The sequence below is a fragment of the Pseudorca crassidens genome, chromosome 2, assembly GCF_039906515.1.
Source record: "Pseudorca crassidens isolate mPseCra1 chromosome 2, mPseCra1.hap1, whole genome shotgun sequence".
In the NCBI taxonomy this organism is placed as follows: domain Eukaryota; kingdom Metazoa; phylum Chordata; class Mammalia; order Artiodactyla; family Delphinidae; genus Pseudorca; species Pseudorca crassidens.
Window position 1 is genome coordinate 600,068 of NC_090297.1, and position 20,260 is coordinate 620,327.

Consider the following 20,260-nt stretch of genomic DNA (forward strand, 5'->3'; position numbering starts at 1 on the left):
TCCTGACGTCACAAGCCCCCGCTGCCGTCGCCGCTAGTGACGTGCAAGGCGTCGCGCCGGCTCCTGTGACGTCACGCGCGCCGTCGCCGTCGCCTGGAGTGACGTGAGAGGCGCCGCGGCCCCTGGGGCGGGCGTTGGAGGTGACTGGTCGTGCCCGGCGTCTCCAGGTACCGATCTGCGCGCTCCGTCCACCCCGGTTGTTTTCGCACCTGCCGCCCGAGCCGGCGATCCTCCCTCGCCCGCTCTCCGCTCGCCCTCAGCCAGTCCCCGAGATCCTCCATGTCGCTCCTTGCGCGCCTCCACCGCTCTAGGCCGAGCCCCCGCGCCCCTCCTGGGACGACTGCCACGGCCTCTTACCGGCCTCCCGTCCCCAAGCTCGCGCAGACGCCAGCGCGTGGCTGTCCTCTGAAAGCCCTGGGAAGTTTGACATTTAAGTGATGTTGTGAAAGTATTTGAAGAGATGATTAGAGAGGAGGCGTAAGGAGGTGTGAAGAAACCTCGGGTTGGGAGAGCAAATTGACTTAGATCCTTGGGTTGGTTTGGAGGCGCTGCGGGCGTGAGGTTTGGGGTCATGATATGACAGTGAAACTAATCAACCCGGTTTGGTTGTTCTCCAGCCACGTCCGGCCGCTTGGAGTGGCCAAATGAACTGATGTTTTGATCTGGGAGCGCCGCAAAGGGAGGGGGCAAGGGAATGGTGATTCTCCGCCGTGGATCCAGAAATGATGAGACATGAAGGGACATGAAGGGGTGGCGGCAGTGGAAAGGTACTGTGTGCTCTGGATTGGAGATCCCAGTGGAAGAAATGTCACCAGAGCCAAACGGTGGTAGAGCAGGATACTTGAAACAGGGTGTGGAGGGGGCCGCCTTTTGAATACCTATAGGCTAAGCGTGACCACAGGCAAGGGCAGAAGAGAGTCTTCCTGTTGGAGAAACTCAGAAGCCAGGGCAGTGAGAGCCCACCCTCACTGATGTCCTACCATTGCTCCTGATGTTTTCACAGAGAAAAAAGCTGAGAACCAGACGCTCAGAATACTTAAGGACCCTCGCGCGCAGTGTATGGGAGGGACAGTGCGTGACTGCAAGAAGGAAGCATTTACTTGGAAGGACCTGGGGGTTGAGGGATGAATGAGGACGAATGAGGGCATCTTCCCCCGCTCCCCGCACTCTGTATGTATTTGAATATATGCAGAACATAAATCCAGGAAGACATACGCTGAAATTTGGCAGTGGGAAAGACGGCATTTATTTTAATTTATTTATTTAATTTATTTATTTTTGGCTGTGTTAGGTCTTCGTTGCTGCACGCGGGCTGCGGGCTTTCTCCAGTTTTGGCGAGCAGGGGCTACTTTTCATTGCGGTGCATGGGCTTCTCATTGCGGTGGCTTCTCTTGTTGCGGAGCACGGGCTCTAGAGCACAGGCTCAGTAGTTGTGGCGCACGGGCTTCGTTGCTCCGCGGCATGTGGGATCTTCCCGGACCAGGGCTCGAACCCGTGTCCCCTGCATTGGCAGGCAGACCCTCAACCACTGCACCACCAGGGACGCCCCGGAAAGAGGGCATTTATGGGTGGTAGGGTTAACAGTGCTTTGAATGCCCGTTATACTTTTTTGAATTCCTTAACTTTGTATTTTATGATGAACATGTATTTTCTCTTACCCCCACCACAAATAATAGCGCTGTTTACATTTTGAAAGGAAGGCCCCCTCCATGGCTTCCCCAGTATGTGCTCCTGAATTCAAAGACATTATGGTCTGACGGTACCGGTGCAATACCGAGCTCTCCTACCTCACCTCTCCCTGCTTCTTGTTTAGAACTTAAGGGAGCACCAGCTGGAAACTGTCCCATGCCTTTCTTACCTCTGCGTACGCCACCCCCATACCTCAAGTCGTAGTCCAGGCACTGAGATTCAGATAGATGTCACCAGCCTCAAGAAAGCTTACCTGCGTCCTCCTCTTCTCCTGCTGGCCTTTCTCTGCTCCCAGTACCACCCTCAACTTAACTCTTATGGTTCTGAACACTGTTAGCATTCTGTGCATCTCTACCCCACTGCATTCATAGACTGTGAGCTCCAAAGGGCTAGGGACTCCACTTCCAGCCCAGATGGCTTTTTTGCCTTATGTGTGGTGCATTTAGAAATGTTCCTCTAGAGGCACTCACTGAGTACTCGTCGGGCAGGTACATGAGGGAGAAGGTGCCCAGGTGGTTGTCAGAGTCCTCTGTGCACTGTCTGTGCTTATGCTAGCAGCATCTGATGAACTTTATACTTTCATCATGATGTGGGAACCCCAAGCTGAAATATAACTAGCCTTGGGAACTTCCCTGGTGGCGCAGTGGTTGAGAATCCGCCTGCCAGTGCAGGGGACACGGGTTCGAGCCCTGGTCCGAGAAGATCCCTCATGCCTCAGAGCAAATAAGCCCGTGCGCTACAACTACTGAGCCTGCGAGCCACAGCTACTTGTAAGGCCAACTGGCCCGAGGCAGGGGAACGCAATCAGACTCACAGGATGCATCAGACCGAAACTTTCCGGACCACCCAGTTCCAGAAACTGACCTGGAGACTTTCCGGACCACCCAGTTCCAGTGGGGATCTTCCATCCGGCCCAGCCTTCCCGCCATTCGAGGGGCGGGACTAACGGTCCCAAGACTGATGCAACCGGCACCGGATATTGCCACGATACCCGAAGAGACCTCCAAATAAGGAATAACCTGCGCCCTCCCGGATTCACCACACCCCTTTCCCTTCTTCCCCTATAAATTCTTACCAAACCCTCGCCCGGGCGCGACTTCTCTGGCCCCTTTCTCTGGGACCAGTGAACCTCGCCCGGGAGCGTTCCCAAATAAAGCTTGTTTAAGCTCTCCTCCGTTTCTTGGTGCCGTTCCTTATACTGAGCTCACGCGCCATAACTACTGAAGCCCAGGTGCCTAAAGCCCGTGCTCCACAACAAGAGAAGCCACCGCTATGAGAAGCCTGCGCACCACAACGAAGAGTAGCCCCCGCTCCCCGCAGCTAGAGAAAGACCGCGCGCAGCAACAAAGACCCAACGCAGCCAATAAATAAATTAATTAATTAAATTTATTTTAAAAAAATAGCAACAAGATAGTATTTATCACGTTCAAAAGTTTCTTCATACCCCTTTGTAATTCCTTCCTGCACTCCCCTCCACCCGACCCCCCATCTCACCGGGTGACCACTGAGCTGCTTCCTGTTGTATAGATTAGTTTGTAATTTTCAGAATCTTATATAAATGGAATCATAGAGTACTTTTTTGGGGGGGGTTCGGGGGGGTCTTGTTTCTGCCACTCAGCATAATCATTTTGAGATTCACCCATAATGTTGCATGTATAAATAGTTCATTTCTGTTGCTGAGAAGTATGCCATTATATGGATATACCCCATTTTGTTTATCCATTAACCTGTTGATAGACATTTGGGTTGTTTCCAGCTTCTAGCTATTACAAATAAGGCTGCTGTGAACATGCATGAATGAGTCTTTTTTTTTTGGCTGCGTTGGGTCTTCATTGCTGTGCGTGGGCTTTCCCTAGTTGTGGCGAGCAGGGGCTACTTTTCGTTGTGGTGCACAGGCTTCTCGTTGCGGTGGCTTCTTTTGTTGCGGAGCACGGGCTCTAGGCATGCAGGCTTCAGTAGTTATGGCTCACGGGCTCAGTACTTGTGGCTCTTGGGCTCTAGAGTGCAGGCTCAGTAGTTGTGGCGTACGCGCTTAGTTGCTTCACAGCATGTGGGATCTTCCCGGACCAGGGCTTGAACCCGTGTCCCCTGCATTGGCAGGGGGATTCTTAACCACTGCGCCACCAGGGAAGTCCCCACGAATGAGTCTTTGTATGGACGTATTGTTTCATTTCTCTTGGCTTAATGCTTGGGTGTAGGATGATTGGTTCATAAGTTTAGATGTACGTTTAACTTTTTAAGAGACTGCTGCTAAACTGTTTACAAAGCAATGTACTATTTTTTTCCTTCATATTTTCTTGGCTGTGCCACGCCACACGTGGGATCTTAGTTCCCCGACCAGGGATCGAACCTGCGCCCTTTGCATTGGAAGCATGGAGTCTTACTGCCAAGGAAGTCCCGTAGATGCACTATTTTACATTCCCATGAGCAGTGTTCCAGGTTCTCCACATCCTTGCCAGCATTTGATGTGATTAGTCTTTTCAGTTTTAGACATTTTTAGACGAGGTACCTCATGGTATCTCAGTGTGTGTATTTACCTAGTGACTAATGAAATGGAGCATAATTTCGGGTGCTTATTTGCCGTCACTATGTCTTCTTTGCTGAGATGTCCAAATCATTTGTGCATTTATCATTGTGTTGTTATTAAGTTTATGTATATATATTCCAGATATGTGATATGTAGATATTTTCTCCCTGTGGTTCGTCTTGTTCTCCCATCAATGTCTTTCGAAGGACAAAAGTTCTTAAGTTTGATAAAGTACAATTTACCAACTTGTTCTCTTATACATTGCACTAAAATATCTGATATGAAAAATATACTGGATGGGTTTAATGGTAGATTAGACGTTGAAGAAGAGAAGGTTAGTGAAATTGAAGACATATAAATAAAAAGTATAAATGAAACAGAAAAGCGAAACAAAATGAAAGAGAAAAAATAAACAGAGCATCAGGTTGTGGGGCAACCTCCAGCAGCTGATACGTGTAATCGGTGCCCCGGGGGTGGGTTTGCACTCTGGCTGGTTGTCAGAGACACTGCTCCTGGCCCTGCTTGAACTCTGAGGAGTCTTGCCTGTAATCCTGTTTGTTGGCTCCTTTCTTGGCCTGGTGATTCCCTCACACACACACTAGTCAGTCCTAAGCTATAGATCTTCACATCCTCTTTCTTATTCTGTGTTCTGCCCCCCAAACTCCAGCCATCTTGGCCTCCCTGGCCTCCCAGATCCATCCACTTAACTCAGGACAATACTGGGCTCTGTCTGAGTCCCTCCTCCTCGCTCTGCATCCTGAAAATCCTCCAGACAGTAAGCTGGAGCAGCCACAGGACTCAATTCGTTTCTTTCCTTTCTCTCAGAGGTCATGGCCCTTCATTGCATTACAGCCAATGTATTTGGAACTGTTGTTTCACATATTTTGTATGATTTATTAGTTGTTTCAGGTGAAAGGGTAATTCTGGTCCCTGTTACTTCATCTTGGCTGGAATCAGAAGTCTCACTAAGTCCATTTTAAAGGAGTGAAATGTGGGACTTCCCTGGTGGTCCAGTGGGTAAGACTCTGTGCTCCTAATGCAGGGGGCCCAGGTTCAATCCCTGGTCAGGGAACTAGATCCTGCATGCCGCAACCAAGGGGTCCGCATGCCACAACGAAGATCCTGCATACTGCAACTAAGACCTGGTGCAGCCTAAATAAATAAATACATAAATAAATACATAAATAAATATTTTTAATATACATATAAATTTAAAGAGAGTGCAATGTAGAAACTCACCCTACAGATGTTAAGGTTATAATAATAAAGATAATATGGTACCACTGTACGAAAAGACAAACAGACCAATAGAATACAATAGCCCAGAAATAGACCCACGCACCTGGAAAAGGATGGATTGTTTCTGCAGACTGGATTGGGGAAATCGGCTCAGTGTGCTGATATAAAAAGTTGGATCCCTACCTCACACCATATACAATGTGACCTCTAGACAATTAAATATGAAAAGTAAAGTCATAAAGCCAGTCGAAAAAAATATTCTCATGGGGAATATTTGTGTATTATCTGGGTGTGCAAGGATTGCTTAAGACCAAAAAAAAATGCATACAACATATAGGGAAAAAAGATAGGTCTGATGATGTCATCAAAATTAAGGAGTTGTTTTCAACAAGGGACACTGTTAACAATGTTCACAGTATAGGAGAAAATACTTGCAACATCTAGACAGTCAAAGGGGGGCTTCCCTGGTGGCGCAGTGATTAAGAATCCGCCTGCCAGTGCAGGGGACATGGATTTGAGTCCCGGTCTGGGAAGATCCCATATGCTGCGGGTCAACTAAGCCTGTGCGCCACAACTACTGAGCCCGCACTCTAGAGCCTGTGCGCCACAACTACTGAGCCCACGTGCCTAGAACCCGTGCTCCACAGCAAGAGAAGCCACTGCAACGAGAAGCCCACACACCACAATGAAGAGTAGCCCCCACTAGCCGCAACTAGAGAAAGCCCGTGCACAGCAATGAAGACCCAGCGCAGCCATAAATTAATTAGTTAAAAAATAAATAGTCAAAGGTATGTATCTAGAAGTGTGCTGTTCAGTACAGCCCCACTGAATATATACGGCTATTTGAACTTAGGTTTAAATTAATGAAAACTTAAGATGTGGTTTCTTGGTTATACTAGTCACATTTCAAGTCCCCAAATAGCCACAATGACTAGTAGATACTGACTAGACTAGTGACTACTGTGAATCGTGTTCCTCAAAAGAATATGTTGATACCCTAACCCCTGGGACCTGTGGATGTGCCCTTATTTGAAAATAGGGATCTTTGCAGATGGAATAAAATTAAGTTATAATGGATTAGGGGACTTCCCTGGTGGTGCAGTGGTTAGGACTCCGTGCTCCCAATGCAGGGGGCCCGGGTTTGATCCCTGGTCAGGGAACTAGATCCCACATGCATGCCGCAACTAAGAGTTCACATGCCACAACTAAGGAGCTGGTGAGCCACAACTAAGACCTGGTGTAACCAAATAAATAGATAACTAAATAAAATACTTTAAAATTATAATGGATTAGAGTGGGCAATAATACAGTGAGTGGTGTCTTTATAAGAGAAAGGAGATGGAAATTCAGACACAGAGGCTCAGAGGAGACAGACAGACAGGAGGAGGCCATAACAGGGGCGTCCTTGGAAATTGGAGTGATGTGTCCACTAGCCAGGGAGCCCCAAAGATTGCCGGCCACACCAGACACTGGAGAGAGGCGTGAAACGGGCGTGAAACGTTCCCTCAGAGCCTCCAGAAGGAGCCACCCCTGGCAACACCTTGATTTCGGACCTCCAGCCTCCAGAACCATGAGAGAATAAATTTCTGTTGTTCTAAGACACCCAGTTTGTGGTTTTGTTATAGCAGCCCCAGGAAACTAATACAGCACAGATAACATTTTCCTAATTTCAGAAAGTCCTGTTGGACAGCACTATTTGTGGACCTCTTGAAAATCAAGAGGAAAAAGCCACAGCAATGGGAAAATGTACAAAAATTATGAATAAGCAGTTATTCAGCAGGGAAATTCAAATGGCTACTAGGAATAGTAAGTGGTGTGCAGCCTCTCCAGTGATCAGAAGAAAGCAAATTAAAATCACATCCAGTTACTGCTACACAGCCAACAGATGGGCAAAGGCTACGAAACTGAACAATACACAGTGTTTGTGAGAAGTTGCGGAAGTAGAAACCTACCTGCCCTGCTGGCGGGAGTGCTGACTGCTTTGGCCGTTAAGGACAAACTGATAATATTGGTGGTTAGGTACACACACCCCTAAGATCCATTGCCCCTCACCTAGAGAAATCCTCACAGGGGTCCCTGAGGAATGTGGATGGGCATTTTCATGGCGACACTGTGATTAGCATTGCAGTTACCCGTGTACCCTCAGGGCTGAGGACAAGTCAGCCTGGTGGACACACACTAGAAATTGCATGCAATGAACAGAAACAATTAAAAATCTGTGCATTCTGCAACATGGATAAATCTCAAAGACACGGTGTTGAGTAGAAATTAAAAACAAGCCCAGCAGCACAGCATCAGAGTGGTTGCCATGAGGGAAGAAGGGAACGGCATGGGGAGAATCTGTCGCGCTGGGATCCAAATTGAGCAGGACAGAGACACGTGGGACAAAGGAAGGAGACAGTCCAGATAAAAGTGGGGGAGGGGAAGGAAAGGCAGATCCCAGACGTGTGAGGCCACGTAATCAACGCAGTGGTTAACAGCAGAGCTGGGAAGTTCTGAACGCTATCCCAGCCCACCCACTCCCCACCTAAGAGCGAGGGAAACCCAGCTTCGTTACATGTGGCCAAGGGGACAGAGCAGCGAGTGACTCCCACCCAGACTCTCCATAAGAAAAAAAGAAGCGTGCTGACATCCCTGTAGGTAGAGAAGACAGGCCAGAAAGGCATGCCCCCAAAATAAGTAGACATTTTAACTGAATATTTCATCATAAGCTAAACAGAGTCAGGAAAACGAAAGTTATGAAAGAACACCCTGCATCAGAAATGGAGGAAACATTTTACTGAGGTCATTAGAAAAAATGAAAGTTTGAAAAGACAGTCGATACAGCATAGAAATGAAATAACAGATCTCTAAAGGAGGGGGGATATCTGGGGGGACCTTGAAAGAAAGAGGCAGTGTGTGTGTGGCCCTTGGGCTCCTGACTTCAGAAGGTGCAGCCTGACCCCACCCTGGGATGTGGACGCTTCCTCCCCTCTTGGCCGGCGCTTGCTGGGGTCACGCTTCCAGTCCCCAGAGAGATGCGGCTGGAGGAGGCTCTGGGTGTCAGGGACCCAGGACTCTCTAGACTCAGGCTGAAGGGGCCAAACTGCCCATCCCCTGGGCCAGGGTCTCCAGCAGCTCCCTGGCTGTCCCTGTAGACCAGCTCCAACAGCCCAGTCCCCCAATCCTGAGATCACCAGGGAAACGCCAGCCCCACAGCCCTGCCCCAGTGGAGAAATGTTTCCTCCATTGCACCTCATGCTGCCTGCGCGTTTGTGTGTCCGCCCCCACCCCCTGGCTTAGCGGCCCCTGGGAGTGTGAGGTCCTCACGAGCCAGCGCTGATGAAACCAGCTTCTCCTCGGAGGCCGGAGGCCTGAATGTCCGGGGGACCTGGGGAGTTAGCAGCTGCCCTGGGGGCCGTGGGGAGGGGCCTGAGCAGGCCGGCCGGCCCGCATCTTACCTCCGGTGTCACTGCTGGGCCCCCAGAGCCTGCCACACAGGGCATTGGGCATGCGTCCACAGAATGACCATGAATCCCTCCTGCTGGCTGAGTGAGGAACACAAGCTGTGGGTCAGCTTTGGGGAGTGAGCAGGGAGTGTGCTTGGTGGTGGAATTTCAAGGACCTCAGGATTCTGAGCAGGGTCAGGCTAGGGAATGCAGCCGTGGGCGGGGGTCGTCTCGGCCTGGATGCGCATCAAGTCGTGGCACAGACAGGACCAAGCACGGACCACTTACGCTTCTCCGCCTGGCTGATCTCACATAAGCCTCCACACAAGCCTCTGAGTTAGGTCCGATGACTGTTTCCACTTCACAGACAAGGAGACTGAGGCATTGAAAGGGTGCATGGCTCTTGAAAGCAGGGCCAGGCTGACAGCCCAGGCAACCCTTCAGTGTTTTAGAATCAGAGCAGTTCTTTCTACTCCACGTCAGAAAATCATAAGCTTAAGGAAGTTACCTTCAGGCACCACGAGAAAGACGAAGTCTTGACTGAGGGACAAGGCATCCGGACCCCCACCTCCAGGGCACAGGGAAGCCGCACGTCTACCCGCCAGCCACGAGTCAGAGAGAGAGCGCGACCGGGGGTGGGGGGGGCCTCCTCGAGGACGTGGTGGGGATGGAGGACTGGGGGCTCGTAGGGGAGGAGCCTGGGTGTCCCCGCGCCCCCAGAATGGAAGGGCCACCTGGGGAAGCAGTTTTCAGGGGTGGCAACGGTTCAGGAGCAGAAGTGCTCCTCGTGGACACCAGCTCCATGCCGTCTCCAGGCCAGGGCTCCCCCACTGGACCCTGCTGGGCTGGACCCTGGGCCTCCAAGAAGCCCTTGAAGAGAGCCCTGAAGAGGCATCTCTGGAGCAGAGGGCTGCGGGTCAGTGCTGACCAGCCTCGAGAATCGGCGGGTAGGACAGGCCTGTGGCTCTAGCTGGCGTGAGCCCAGTCAGGGCCACGGACAGGGCCCCAAATCAGGTGCACGGCTGGGGGAAGGGCCCAGGGCAGGCCTCCAAGAACTTCACAGTGGCCGGTTGTGAACCCAGCTGCACACAGGAGCTAGAGGATGGACAGCAGGGCACCAGGGCCTGGGACCAGGGCTGCCAGCCCCACCCTTGTGGAAGACACCTGAGCGCCTGTCACGGGTGGCCTAGAGCTGCAAGAGGAAAAGGTCCCCCAGGGAGCCAGGCTGGAGGGATTGGAACCCCTTCCACTCCTGCTGGCTGTCTAGACACTTCACTGCACCCCGCCCCCTTGGAGGGAGGAGGGATGAGTCACTCCTCAGAGCATGGCCCACCCCCAGCTGTTTGCCCCTCAGGGTCACAGCCGGCTCCAGGATCTCAAGGACAGCCTAGCCCAGGTGCGGGAGACCCAGTAGGGAATGCAGGGGGTGACACAGTATGCGCCACACACAGGGGCCCCAGGTCCGTCCTCTGGCCCCCACCCGCCCAGCTCTAGCACCGCGTGGGGATGCCCGGGCCGGGGAGGGGGCCCTTCTGGAGCCGCCTCACTGCTGCCTGTCACAGCTCAAGCGGGTCATTCCTGAGGCGGGGCTATTTCCAACTGCGGCAGGTGCCACTCCCCAGCCCCGCCCCACAGAGCAGGCCCCGGAGAAGATGCTTGTCCAAGCTCTGAGGGTGGACAGGCCAGCTGAGAGACACTCTGCCTGACCCTCTGCCACAAGCCCCAAGGGCAGGGTGCCTGTGCTCCCGGCCTGGGCTAACCCCACGTGACCTGCAAAGGGTCCAGGGCCAACCACTGGGCTGACGCCTGAGGAGCTGGGAAAAAGGGGTTCAACTCTCCCCCTCCCCCTTCTCTCCCCCCTCCCAAATAAGTACACAAGACGGTGGTTTGGGTCTAAGAATGATGGACATTTAGACACTGGCGCCAGGCTCACGCCTCACCAGTGCCACGCCAGGGGCGGGCAGAGCAAAGACAGAGAGGTAGGGAGTGGGCGCTGCAGGGGCACCAGCCAGGCTGCTGGTGTGAGGGTCGCTGGTGGCTGCTGGGGGAGGGGGAGTTCGCCACAGTGACTCCAGATGTGTCGGGTCCAGGACAGCCACAGTCGGGGGCTCACGCAGAGCCGGGCGAGCCATGCTTCGCCCCTCCCAGCGCCCAGCATCGTCAGGTGGCTGGCACAGGAGGGAGCCTCGGCCAAGATGCTCAGGTCTGCCCGGAGAGGGGCAAGGCCAGCCTTCAGTCCACGGCGAGCGGGTGGGAGGGCAGGGGGCAGCACCCAGCCAGATCCGGGGCAGCTGGCCACTGGCTCGGGGATGGGGTGGCGTGGTGCTGTCCGTCATGCCGTGGTTGAGGCTTGGGGTCCAGATCACAGTGGAAGGTCCAGCTGGGCAAGTTGGCATCTAACCTTCACCCTCTGCATACGGCACTGCGCTTTCAGACCCCCAGTCCCCATGGAAAGTCCTCACCAGACACACAAAAGGAAGGGGAGGGAGCCCAGCCCTGGTGAACTGCCAGCTCCCCCCGAGGTCAGGGGACACTCACCCCCGGAAACAACAGCTGGACGCTGGGCCGCCTGCCGAGCTAAGTCACGGCTCCCAACTTGTCAAATGCCCACACAGGGAAACACCGCAGGACGCTTCTTACCCAAACTGGATGCTCCTGCAAAGCTTGAAGGGAGGGTCCCCAGGGGGGCTCTGGCCAGAAGCACGCACAAGCTGCCAGCATCGGGGCCACAGACCCTCTTGGACAGCACTGGAAGGGTGGCTGGCTCCCGCAGTGGGCCCGAGATACTAAGGCACGAACTACCTAAGCCCATTGGGGTGGGGCGGGGAGAGGACAGGCTCCAAGTGGCCCCCTTGAGTCGGAAAAGCACACAGTGACCAAGCCATAACGACAGCCTGGTTTTTTCCAACTCGTCACAGGCTGGAGGCGCAGGGTGTCGGCCCGGGGGTGCCAATGGCTCTTGCGAAGAGGGTCTCTGTGCTCTGACGGTTCCCCCCAAGGGCTCTGGAGAGCGGGGAGAGCCCTGCACGCGGCTGGCATCTCCACTCAGGCCCAAGGGCCAGTCCCGAGCTGGAGTTTGGGAGGCGGCTGCTCATCTGGAAAGGTCGTGCGGTGATTCCAAGGCTCTGGGAAGGGCCGGCCGGTGCCCCATCTATCTCCAGCAGGCCCTGCGTGGAGATCCTCAGGATGGAGCGAGAGCGGGGAGGGGAGAGCGGGCCAAGGGCCTGGGGCCTCCCGCACCCTAGTCGGGCAGGCAGAGCCCGGTCTGGCGGGCGCCTCGCACTTCAGGGCTGCCGGCGCAGGCCCGGGCGCCCGAAGGCCGGGTGCATGAGGTTCTCCGTGATGTAGGCCACGAGTAGGCAGATAACCACGAGCATGACGCAGATGGAGCCGCCCACCGCCGTCATGGCCACAACGATCTCCCGCATGCCGGCCGGCTCGGCGGCGAACTCCACGCACTCGGCGGACGCGGCAGGCTCCGGGACGACGGCGGGCTCCGAGGCGACGGCGGGCTCGGCGCGCAGCGGCAGCGACTGCAAGCACAGGCGGTAGCGCACGCCGTCGTGCACGTCGGGCAGCAGGTAGTCGCGGCAGGAGGCGCCGAGCAGCACGCGCTCGCACGGGAAGCGCGTGTAGGCGCCGCGCCACGAGCAGTTGAGCGCGAAGGCGCGCACGCGGCGCGCCTCGGCCGGCGCCAGGCGCCACTGCAGTAGCACGCTGCGGTTGCGCAGGACGCTGGCGCGCAGCGAGCGGCCGGCCGAGGCGTGCGCCGCGCAGGCGGGCGCCTGGCAGCGGAAGCCGCGCGCCGGGCTGCGGAAGCACAGGCGACCGCCGCCCGCCTCGGGGCCCTCGGGCAGCACCTTGTAGGGGCACCAGGGCGCGTCTGCCGACGGCTCCCAGCCCGGCGGCGTCGGGGCGGCCGCGGCGCAGGGCGGCGGCGCGCAGGCGGCCAGCAGCAGCAGCAGCAGCAGAGCGCGCATCCTGCGGCTGGGCCGGGCGGCGGCGGGGCGCGGGCTCGGGGGCGCACGGGCGCGGGCAGTGGGTCACGCCGGCCGCGCCGCCGCTCCCCGCGCTCGCCCGGCTCGCCGCGCCCTCCGCCGCCGCCCGCTCCGACCCGCCCCCGCGCCCCGTGCGCGCTCGGACCCGGCGCGGCGGCGGAGGCGGGGCCACCCCCGCCCCGCCCCCCTTAACCCTCGCCGGGCCGCGGCCCCCCCGGAGGGCGGATCTCGAAGGAGAGGGGGTGGCCGCGCGGGTCGGCAGGGGCCCGGCGCCGCCGGGGCGGCTGTGCCCCTCGGCCTCTCGCCGTGTGAGCGCCCTTCGGAGCCCTGCCTTTTCCCCTCCCCTGCCAGGCTTTTTCCGGGCTTTCCAGTGGTCCGCGGCGGGCTGGGGTCTCGAGTCGTGGCACCCGGGGGCAGCTTCGCGACTCTCCTTGGCCACACCTGGCAAGGATGCCGTGCCTCCAGATGGTGGGGAGCAGCGGCCTGGAGCGAGCGCGCGCGGCTCCACGCCGCCCCATCCCACACCCGCGGTGGGGACCGGCGAAGAAAGGGTACCATCTGCCGTGACCTGGAGGGGGTGAGGACGGAAACTCCTCCGCCCTCAGGGCTTCTGCTCATTTAGAAGTGGACAGCGCCGACCTGGGAGGGGCGCCAGAGAGATGAGACTTCCTCTGCTGAAAACTATTCACTCCGCACCAAAGAGGCAGCTACAGGGTGGACCACTCTCGGCTCTAATTAATCCTTCCCGCGCCTCCCCGCAGATATGGCCCTGGGGCAGCCCTCCGGATCGCCCGGGAAGAGGGCCAAGGCTGGACAAAGGGAACAGCCCCGCCACAAGCCCACCTGGTGCAGCGGGTGGGCATCACTACCCGGGGAAGGAGGGACACATACCTTCCCCCACTCCGGTGTCCAGGAGGTCTGAGACCGTAGGCCTTCCATCCCCTCCAGCCTAACCGTCCCGTGCTCAAGACGCCTCTCCAGGGCCGGGGGACACGCAGCCAGGCCTGCCTGACATGACTGGATGTGAAGTAGCACACCATGTGCAGGGAGCACACCTCTGAGCCCTGGGCAGGGAGGCGAGGAGGGGTCCCTGGCAACTGTCCTGTGGACTGTAGTTTCCCGGCAGCCACTTCCAGGTGCTGTTCTCATCTGGGGGAGAGAGAGGAGGGACTAGGTGGGCTGCAACACTCACTGAGTCCTTGGTCCCCATACACCCATCCAAGGAGCACCCCACCTCCACCCCCGCCTCACTATTTCCTGGTCATTCCCCCAAATTCCAGGTCAGCACCAGATCGCAAGGCCTCTACCAGAGCCTGAAGCCAAGGGTCAGCGGCCCCCTACCCAGACCCAGCACACCGGCCAGAAGACCCTGCCCCCAACACCAGGCCTCTGCAGCTCCCTGAGACCCCGAACAGGGTCTCCCCAGGCCGCTGCACCTAGTGGGGGAGGCCTGGGGGCGAAGGTTTGGAGAGAGGCACCCCTGGCCCTGCCCCTGCCTTCTACCCCCTCCCCCGGCAGGGAGGGCCCTGGGCTCAGACTCCTGCCCAGCTTTGTGGGGGACTCAAGGGGCAGAAAGTGACAGTGATCCAGGGACCCCGCGTCCTCACCCCGAGCTCCCTGGGGCCTCGACCAGCTTTCTCACACCGGTTTCCCGGGGAAGCTGAGGTCGCTGCGGCCGCTCTGCCCGAGGGGTAGGGATGGGACAGTGGTCAGAGGGTACCATGCTCTACGGTGGCCCAGGTCTCCACTGCCAGGTCTTCTGGGCCAGAGAGCAGCCAGGTGACCATTCCACCTGCCCACTCCAGAGAGGAGCTGGGCAGAAACGGGACTGTTCAGAGCTTTTGCAGCTGGTGGCGGGTAGGGGAGAGAATCCAGTTAGATCCAGCCTGAGGCCTCCCTGCGGAGCCTGATACCCATGCCCTTAGCCTGTTCTGGGGCTGGGGGCTCACCAGGCTGAGCTCTTCCTGGTCTGGCAGCTCCTGGCTAGGAGGAAGGGCCAGGCATGGCGTTGCCAGCTTTGCTGCTCCCCCACCTGGGCATTTTCTCTGTGCAGGGCATCTTTGGGCAAAGAGCAGGGGAGGGGAGGGGGAGGGCTGTGCCCTACGTGTCCCTGTGCAGGATCTGCTGAGCTGCCGCAGGATTGGGGAGGGCAGATGTGAGAAAGCTCTGCTTCCCAGCTGAGGGTTCTGGGCTGGTGAAGCAAACTGTCCCCAGAGATCACGGGGGACCCCCACCCTTCACCCCACATCAGGCCCCATACCCACCTCTGCAGCTGCCCCTGCCAGTGGCCAGCGGGGTCGCCGTCTGTTGTCCTCCGAAGGCCCAGTACCAGGGCTTAGCTCTGTGGAGGGGCTGGAGCTCCCTCTGCCACCAGCCACAGCCTCTGAGGAAGGTGGATGGATCCTGGGCCCCTTCCCCTGGCCCCATAGAGACAGCCCATCTCAGATCCTGGACCTACCAGCCCTGAGATCCCCTAGCCAGAACCCCCGACAGCTCCCTGCCCAGAAGTAGGAGCTAATGGGGTTTGCAGGAGCATCTGGGGCTGCTGTCGCTCCTGCCCCATTAGGGAAGGTGAGGGGGAAGTCAAGGTCAGTGCCCACCTTCCCCAGGGAGCCGAGCGTGGCACGAGTGGCCTCCCTCCCACCGGAAAGGGCACGTGGGCAAGACCTCAAAGACCAGATGGCCCACCTTTAAGCTGCTGCCCACCCACCAGGGTAGCTCCCTCACTGCGCAGAGACCCTCCTTCTGGCTGGAGCCAGCTTCCTAGGCAATTGCACTGGAAACCAGAGGATGGAGCCCCGGCTGTGCAGACACGGAAGCCAGTGCTGGGCACAGCCAGGCTGGAGTGAAGACAGGGGAGGGGCAGCAGACAGAGAGGGACCAACACGTGAGGTGAAGGCAAACCCAGTGCCCCCACTCCCCACACCACGTCGCAGGCGGGTGGCACCTCCCTGCCCCACGCTTGTCCTGACTCCCAGTGCTAGCGCCTCCATTTCCCTTTGGGGGCCTCTATTCTCTGCTCTCAGGCTGTGGGGCTTTGGGTGGGCTCACCCACCTCGCCCAGGGGCTGCTGGAGCACCCAGGCCTGGCCAGTCAGACCGTCCCCTTGGCCTCAAGGCCTTTGCCGAAGCTTACGGGAAAGTGTGGTTGCTCTACTGGCAGAAGTAGACGTCCAGCTGCTGATCGAAAGGTATCTCAGGGGAAGAGCTGGTCTGAGAATGAAGCCATCCCCTGAGGGAGGCAAGAAACCTGCCAGAAGGACTTCCCTGGTGGTGCTGTGGTTAAGAATCCGCCTTCCGATGCAGGGCACGCAGATTCGATCCCTGGTCGGGAAACTAAGATCCCACGTGCCACGGGGCAACTAAGCCTGCACACCGCAACTACTAAGCCTGCGAGCCACAACTAGAGAGAAGCCGACGCACCGCAACGGAAGATCCCGCATGCCGCAACTAAGACCCAACGCAGCCAAATAAATAAATAAATATAAAATTTTTTTTTAAAAAAGGAAAAAAAGAAACCTGCCAGAGTATTTGCACCAAGTGTCTGGATCCAACATTGCCTGAAGCAAGCCCGCCCCTGGACTTCAAAGGCACAGGGGCCAGGAAAGCCCCTCTGTGCAGACACTGGGACACCAGCTGTCTGACCATTGCAACTCAGAGGCCCACCCAGCGCGTGGCCTGCCGGCCCCGCTGACCTTGCCAACTCCACCTCCCACCCCTCCACCCTGACCCCTTCCCTTTCCTAGAACCCCCAGGTCACTCCCTCTGCCTGACATCCCCTCCCTGAAGACCTGAGCATCTTCCCCCAGCCCCACCCGCCCCCCACCCTGGCTGGGGTCCAGAGGCCCGCCCCCTTCCCCAGCTGTGGACTGTGGACACAGACTGAACCCCAGGGCTCAGCTTCCTGCAAGGGGCCAGCAAGGTGAGGCAGAGACCACAAGGAAGGAGAAACCATTTCTGTGCAACGAAAACGTGGTTCCCCGGGTCTCCTGTTGGGTGAGCAAGCGGGCACTCGACGTTGGGAGGTCCAGCTGCGGCTGGCCCTGAGCATGGGGCGGGCAAGGAGGGGAGAGGCCTCCATCCAGCTCCCGCAGGCCCGGCTAGGACACACTTCCCTGTCTGAAGGGCCACTTTCCGGAGGTCACCAGCTGTGTGGTTATTTCCTGGACCTTTTCTTTAAATCCCTTTACAGGAAACATCATATCACAACCACAAATAAAAGAAAAGTCAATGTCAGACGGTGTTGGCTTCTGGGCTTCCTGCTTGGAGGCTTCAGACTGACTGTCAAAGTGTGTCCGCAGAAGCCTCCATGGCCTTCACCCTCTCCAAACCCTGCCTGCCGCCCGAGCCCAGCAGGCTGCTGGCCGCCTCCGGCATCCCTGTAGCCCCCCCCCCGACTCGGGGAGGGCGCGTACAGGTGACTTCACCCAGGTGGCATCTCACTGGCGGGGGTCCGGGCTCCAGGACCTGTGGGAAATGGTTCCGCCCAGCAGGGGAGGTTGGACCAGCCTGAAGCGACAACAGCAACTTCCAGGGAACCCCCTGCCTCCAGACAAGGTGATCCCCCCAGCCCATCTGGGCTGGGAGAAAGAAGCTGGTGTTGGGCCGCTCGGACCCTGAGCACGGAGGTTACGGGGACACGCGGGTGACCACTGTGTGGGTTGTTTGAAAAGGAGAGGCTTCGGGGCGGCAGCTCGTCCTCGGCCCCTCCCGGCGGCCTTGGCGTACACGGTGTCCTCAGGGGCCAGGAACCACCCCCTCTGCTGCCTTTGCGTCTCCGGCTGCCGAGGGTCCTCTCTTCCCGCAGGCCAGCCTTGCTCACACCCCAGAGGACCAGGCGGTTTGGGGGGGCGGCCGGACATCCGGGGAAGGGGGCCTTTTCGGGGCACAGCGCTCCCCTCTTGGCGGAGCTGGACTCTGAGAAGCGGGTCATCAAGCTCAGGTTGGTCCCTGTGGGGCTGCGTTTCTCACCTGCGGGACCTGGAGTTGCCTCCAGCCACTGGCTGGACGGCTCGGCCCGCTATGTGGCCTCAGGGCTCCAGTGCCCCATCCCCAGTAGGTGAAGCTGAGGGGGGCGACGCGCACCCCATGCCCTGTGAGGGGAGGGAGAGCAGAGGAGACACCAGAGAGAGACTGCCTGGGTGCCTGGGTGCCCCAGGCCCCCCTCCCAGTGCACGCTGAGAGCCTTCATACAACTCACTGCCTGCTTTGCATCTGCAGTGAGGCGGCCGGGCAGAGGGGACAGGTGGGCACCCAGCCCCCACTGTTTTCCTGCCCAGACATCCCTGCTTCTCTGCTCCCTGAGGACAGAGATGCCCTGGGCGTTTGCAGGCATGTCCCCAGGGCAGAGTGGGCAGGAGGCTGGCATCTGTTTTCTCACCTGCAGACTCAGGAGAGGAAGGTCCTTGTCTCCAGGGCCCCGCCAGGGATCTGCCTGCGCAGCTCGGAGCTCAGGGTGGCTGGCTTCTCCGGGCCCCCAGCAGCTCTGTCAGAGTACAGCATGCTGTGGGCCGTAAGGGGCAGACCCTGTGCCCGAGGCTCCCAGGACACGCAGGACAGGACCTGGCCTGGGACCTGGCTCCCTTCCCTCCCTAGTATAGATGAGCCAGGAACCAGTAGTACCAGGGGACAGCAGTTGGGCCCAAAGGGACGCCTGACAATGAGCTGGGCAGCAGGCAGGGGCAGAAACTGAGGCTCGGGGGTCCACGAGGCTGGGACACGGGGCAGGTCCCAGCCGGGGGTCTTCCCTGTGGAGGGACCTACAGGGCTGTCGGTGGGTCCCTCCCTCCCTTCCCGCCCTCCTCACAGTACAGATCAGCACAGGCCTCGGCAACATGATAGCTTTTGCTGAAAATGCATTGAATTGAGCAAAAAAAAGTGGTGAGCAGAGAGTAGAATCTGCTGTGTTGTTTCCAAGGGCCGGAGAGGAGGCCCATGTGTGAGGTCACTCAGATCCCCTCTGGCCCGTTTCTGCTTTTGTACAGATGCCCTCATGTCGCCAGTGGTGGCCAAGGGCCTCAAGAAGGCTGGATGAGGGCTGGGCCTTGCTGATCAGCCTGGGCTCAGGGCATCTGCAGCTCTGCTGGCCCTCATCAGCCCAGCCCCTGCCCACCTCGTCTCAGGCCACTTTACTGACTGAAAGCTGCCCAGACGCCCTAGGAAATTGCCCGTCTTGTTTACGTTTTCACATGTATCAGCATAAAAATGTCCACAGTCCTCTCATTCCCACTGCATATGTAATCATCTTCTTTTTCATTCTTAACGTGGAAGAAAAATGTATCGCTCACCACGCCCCATTTGTGTTTAGAAAGGGTCAATTTTGCCCTTCCCTAATCTCTGCAGGCCTGTCTTTCTGGAAGGTGAACCGGGGCGTTCCAGCCTCCTGCCCTGCTTAGTTCCCAGCTGCTGGGGGAGATGGATCCGGAGGGACAGTGACAGGGCGTCTCAGGAGCCCCTGCTCTGCTGTGTCCTCAGAAATTCGGGCTCTGGGAATGTACACGTCTCTCCTCTCCAATTAGTGTGGAGAATGGGGATAAACTTCCCCTGTTCTCTCCTTCCAATGCTATAAGGCTGCCCCCGGGCCTGCAATTGGCACAAAGGGGCCTCCTCTGACCCCTGGACTTCCAAGAGTAGACCCGTCTACCCCCACGTCCAGCCTCCTGATTGGGTCTTTGCCCTGATAACACTGAATTGACATCTCTCAGTGTGATGAGTCCGCGTGGTCTTCATGGGCATCCCCCACGCTGCTCTGTGGCCAGGGCCAAAAAGGTGACAGTGCAGCCCTCAACCTTATCTTCACTCTTGCAAAACAGACCTTGGCTTCAGGTGTGGCTTGAGGAGCAAGTGAATATGCCGGTAGAGGGCTGACCTGTTTTTATTAAAAAATTATTTATTTTTGGCTGCATTGGGTCTTCGTTGCCGTGCGTGGGCTTTCTCTAGTTGTGGCGAGCGGGAGCTACTCTTCGTTGCGGTGCGCGGGCTTCTCACTGCGGTGGCTTCTCTTGTTGCGGAGCACGGGCTCTAGGCACATGGGCCTCAGTAGTCGTGGCACATGGGCTTAGTTGCTCCGTAGCATGTGGGAGCTTCCCGGACGAGGGCTCGAACCCGTGTCCCTTGCACTGGCAGGCAGATTCTTAACCACTGCACCACCAGGGAAGTCCCTGACCTGTTTATTTATTTATTTATTTATTTATTTTTGGCTGCATTGGATCTCCATTGCTGCACATGGGCTTTCTCAAGTTGTGGCCAGCGGAGGCTACTCTTTGTTGTGGTGCATGGGCTTCTCATTGCGGTGGCTTCTTTTGTTGCGGAGAACGGGCTCTAGGCACGCGGGCTTCAGTAGTTGTGGCACGTGGGCTCAGTAGTTGTGGCTCGTGGGCT

General features: G+C 57.4%; 1 protein-coding gene, 1 long non-coding RNA gene and 1 other non-coding gene across 4 annotated transcripts; 2 read left to right on the plus strand and 1 right to left on the minus strand.

The window, feature by feature from the left end:
* The first annotated feature begins 1 nt into the window (after nt 1).
* Nucleotides 2-2,860, plus strand: LOC137213238 (uncharacterized). 2 transcript variants are annotated; one of them, XR_010937882.1, is made up of 2 exons: nt 2-167; nt 618-2,860. It is a non-coding gene; the product is annotated as an uncharacterized lncRNA (long non-coding RNA). The 2 variants fall into 2 exon arrangements; XR_010937888.1 differs by having other exon boundaries at nt 1,004-2,860.
* Nucleotides 2,861-5,215: 2,355 nt separating this feature from the next.
* On the plus strand, nt 5,216-5,288 carry TRNAR-CCU (transfer RNA arginine (anticodon CCU)). Its single transcript has one exon. It is a non-coding gene; the product is annotated as a tRNA-Arg (tRNA).
* Nucleotides 5,289-10,745: 5,457 nt separating this feature from the next.
* Nucleotides 10,746-12,912, minus strand: FNDC10 (fibronectin type III domain containing 10). Its single transcript, XM_067717689.1, has one exon. The coding sequence runs from the start codon at nt 12,861-12,863 to the stop codon at nt 12,168-12,170; it is 696 nt and encodes a 231-aa protein (XP_067573790.1). The 5' UTR covers nt 12,864-12,912; the 3' UTR covers nt 10,746-12,167.
* Between the last annotated feature and the right edge of the window lie 7,348 nt (nt 12,913-20,260).

Coding starts and splice junctions, on each gene's coding strand:
- FNDC10 (XM_067717689.1), bottom strand. CDS start 12,863: ATGCGCGCTCTGCTGCTGCTGCTGCTGCTGGCCGCCTGCGCGCCGCCG.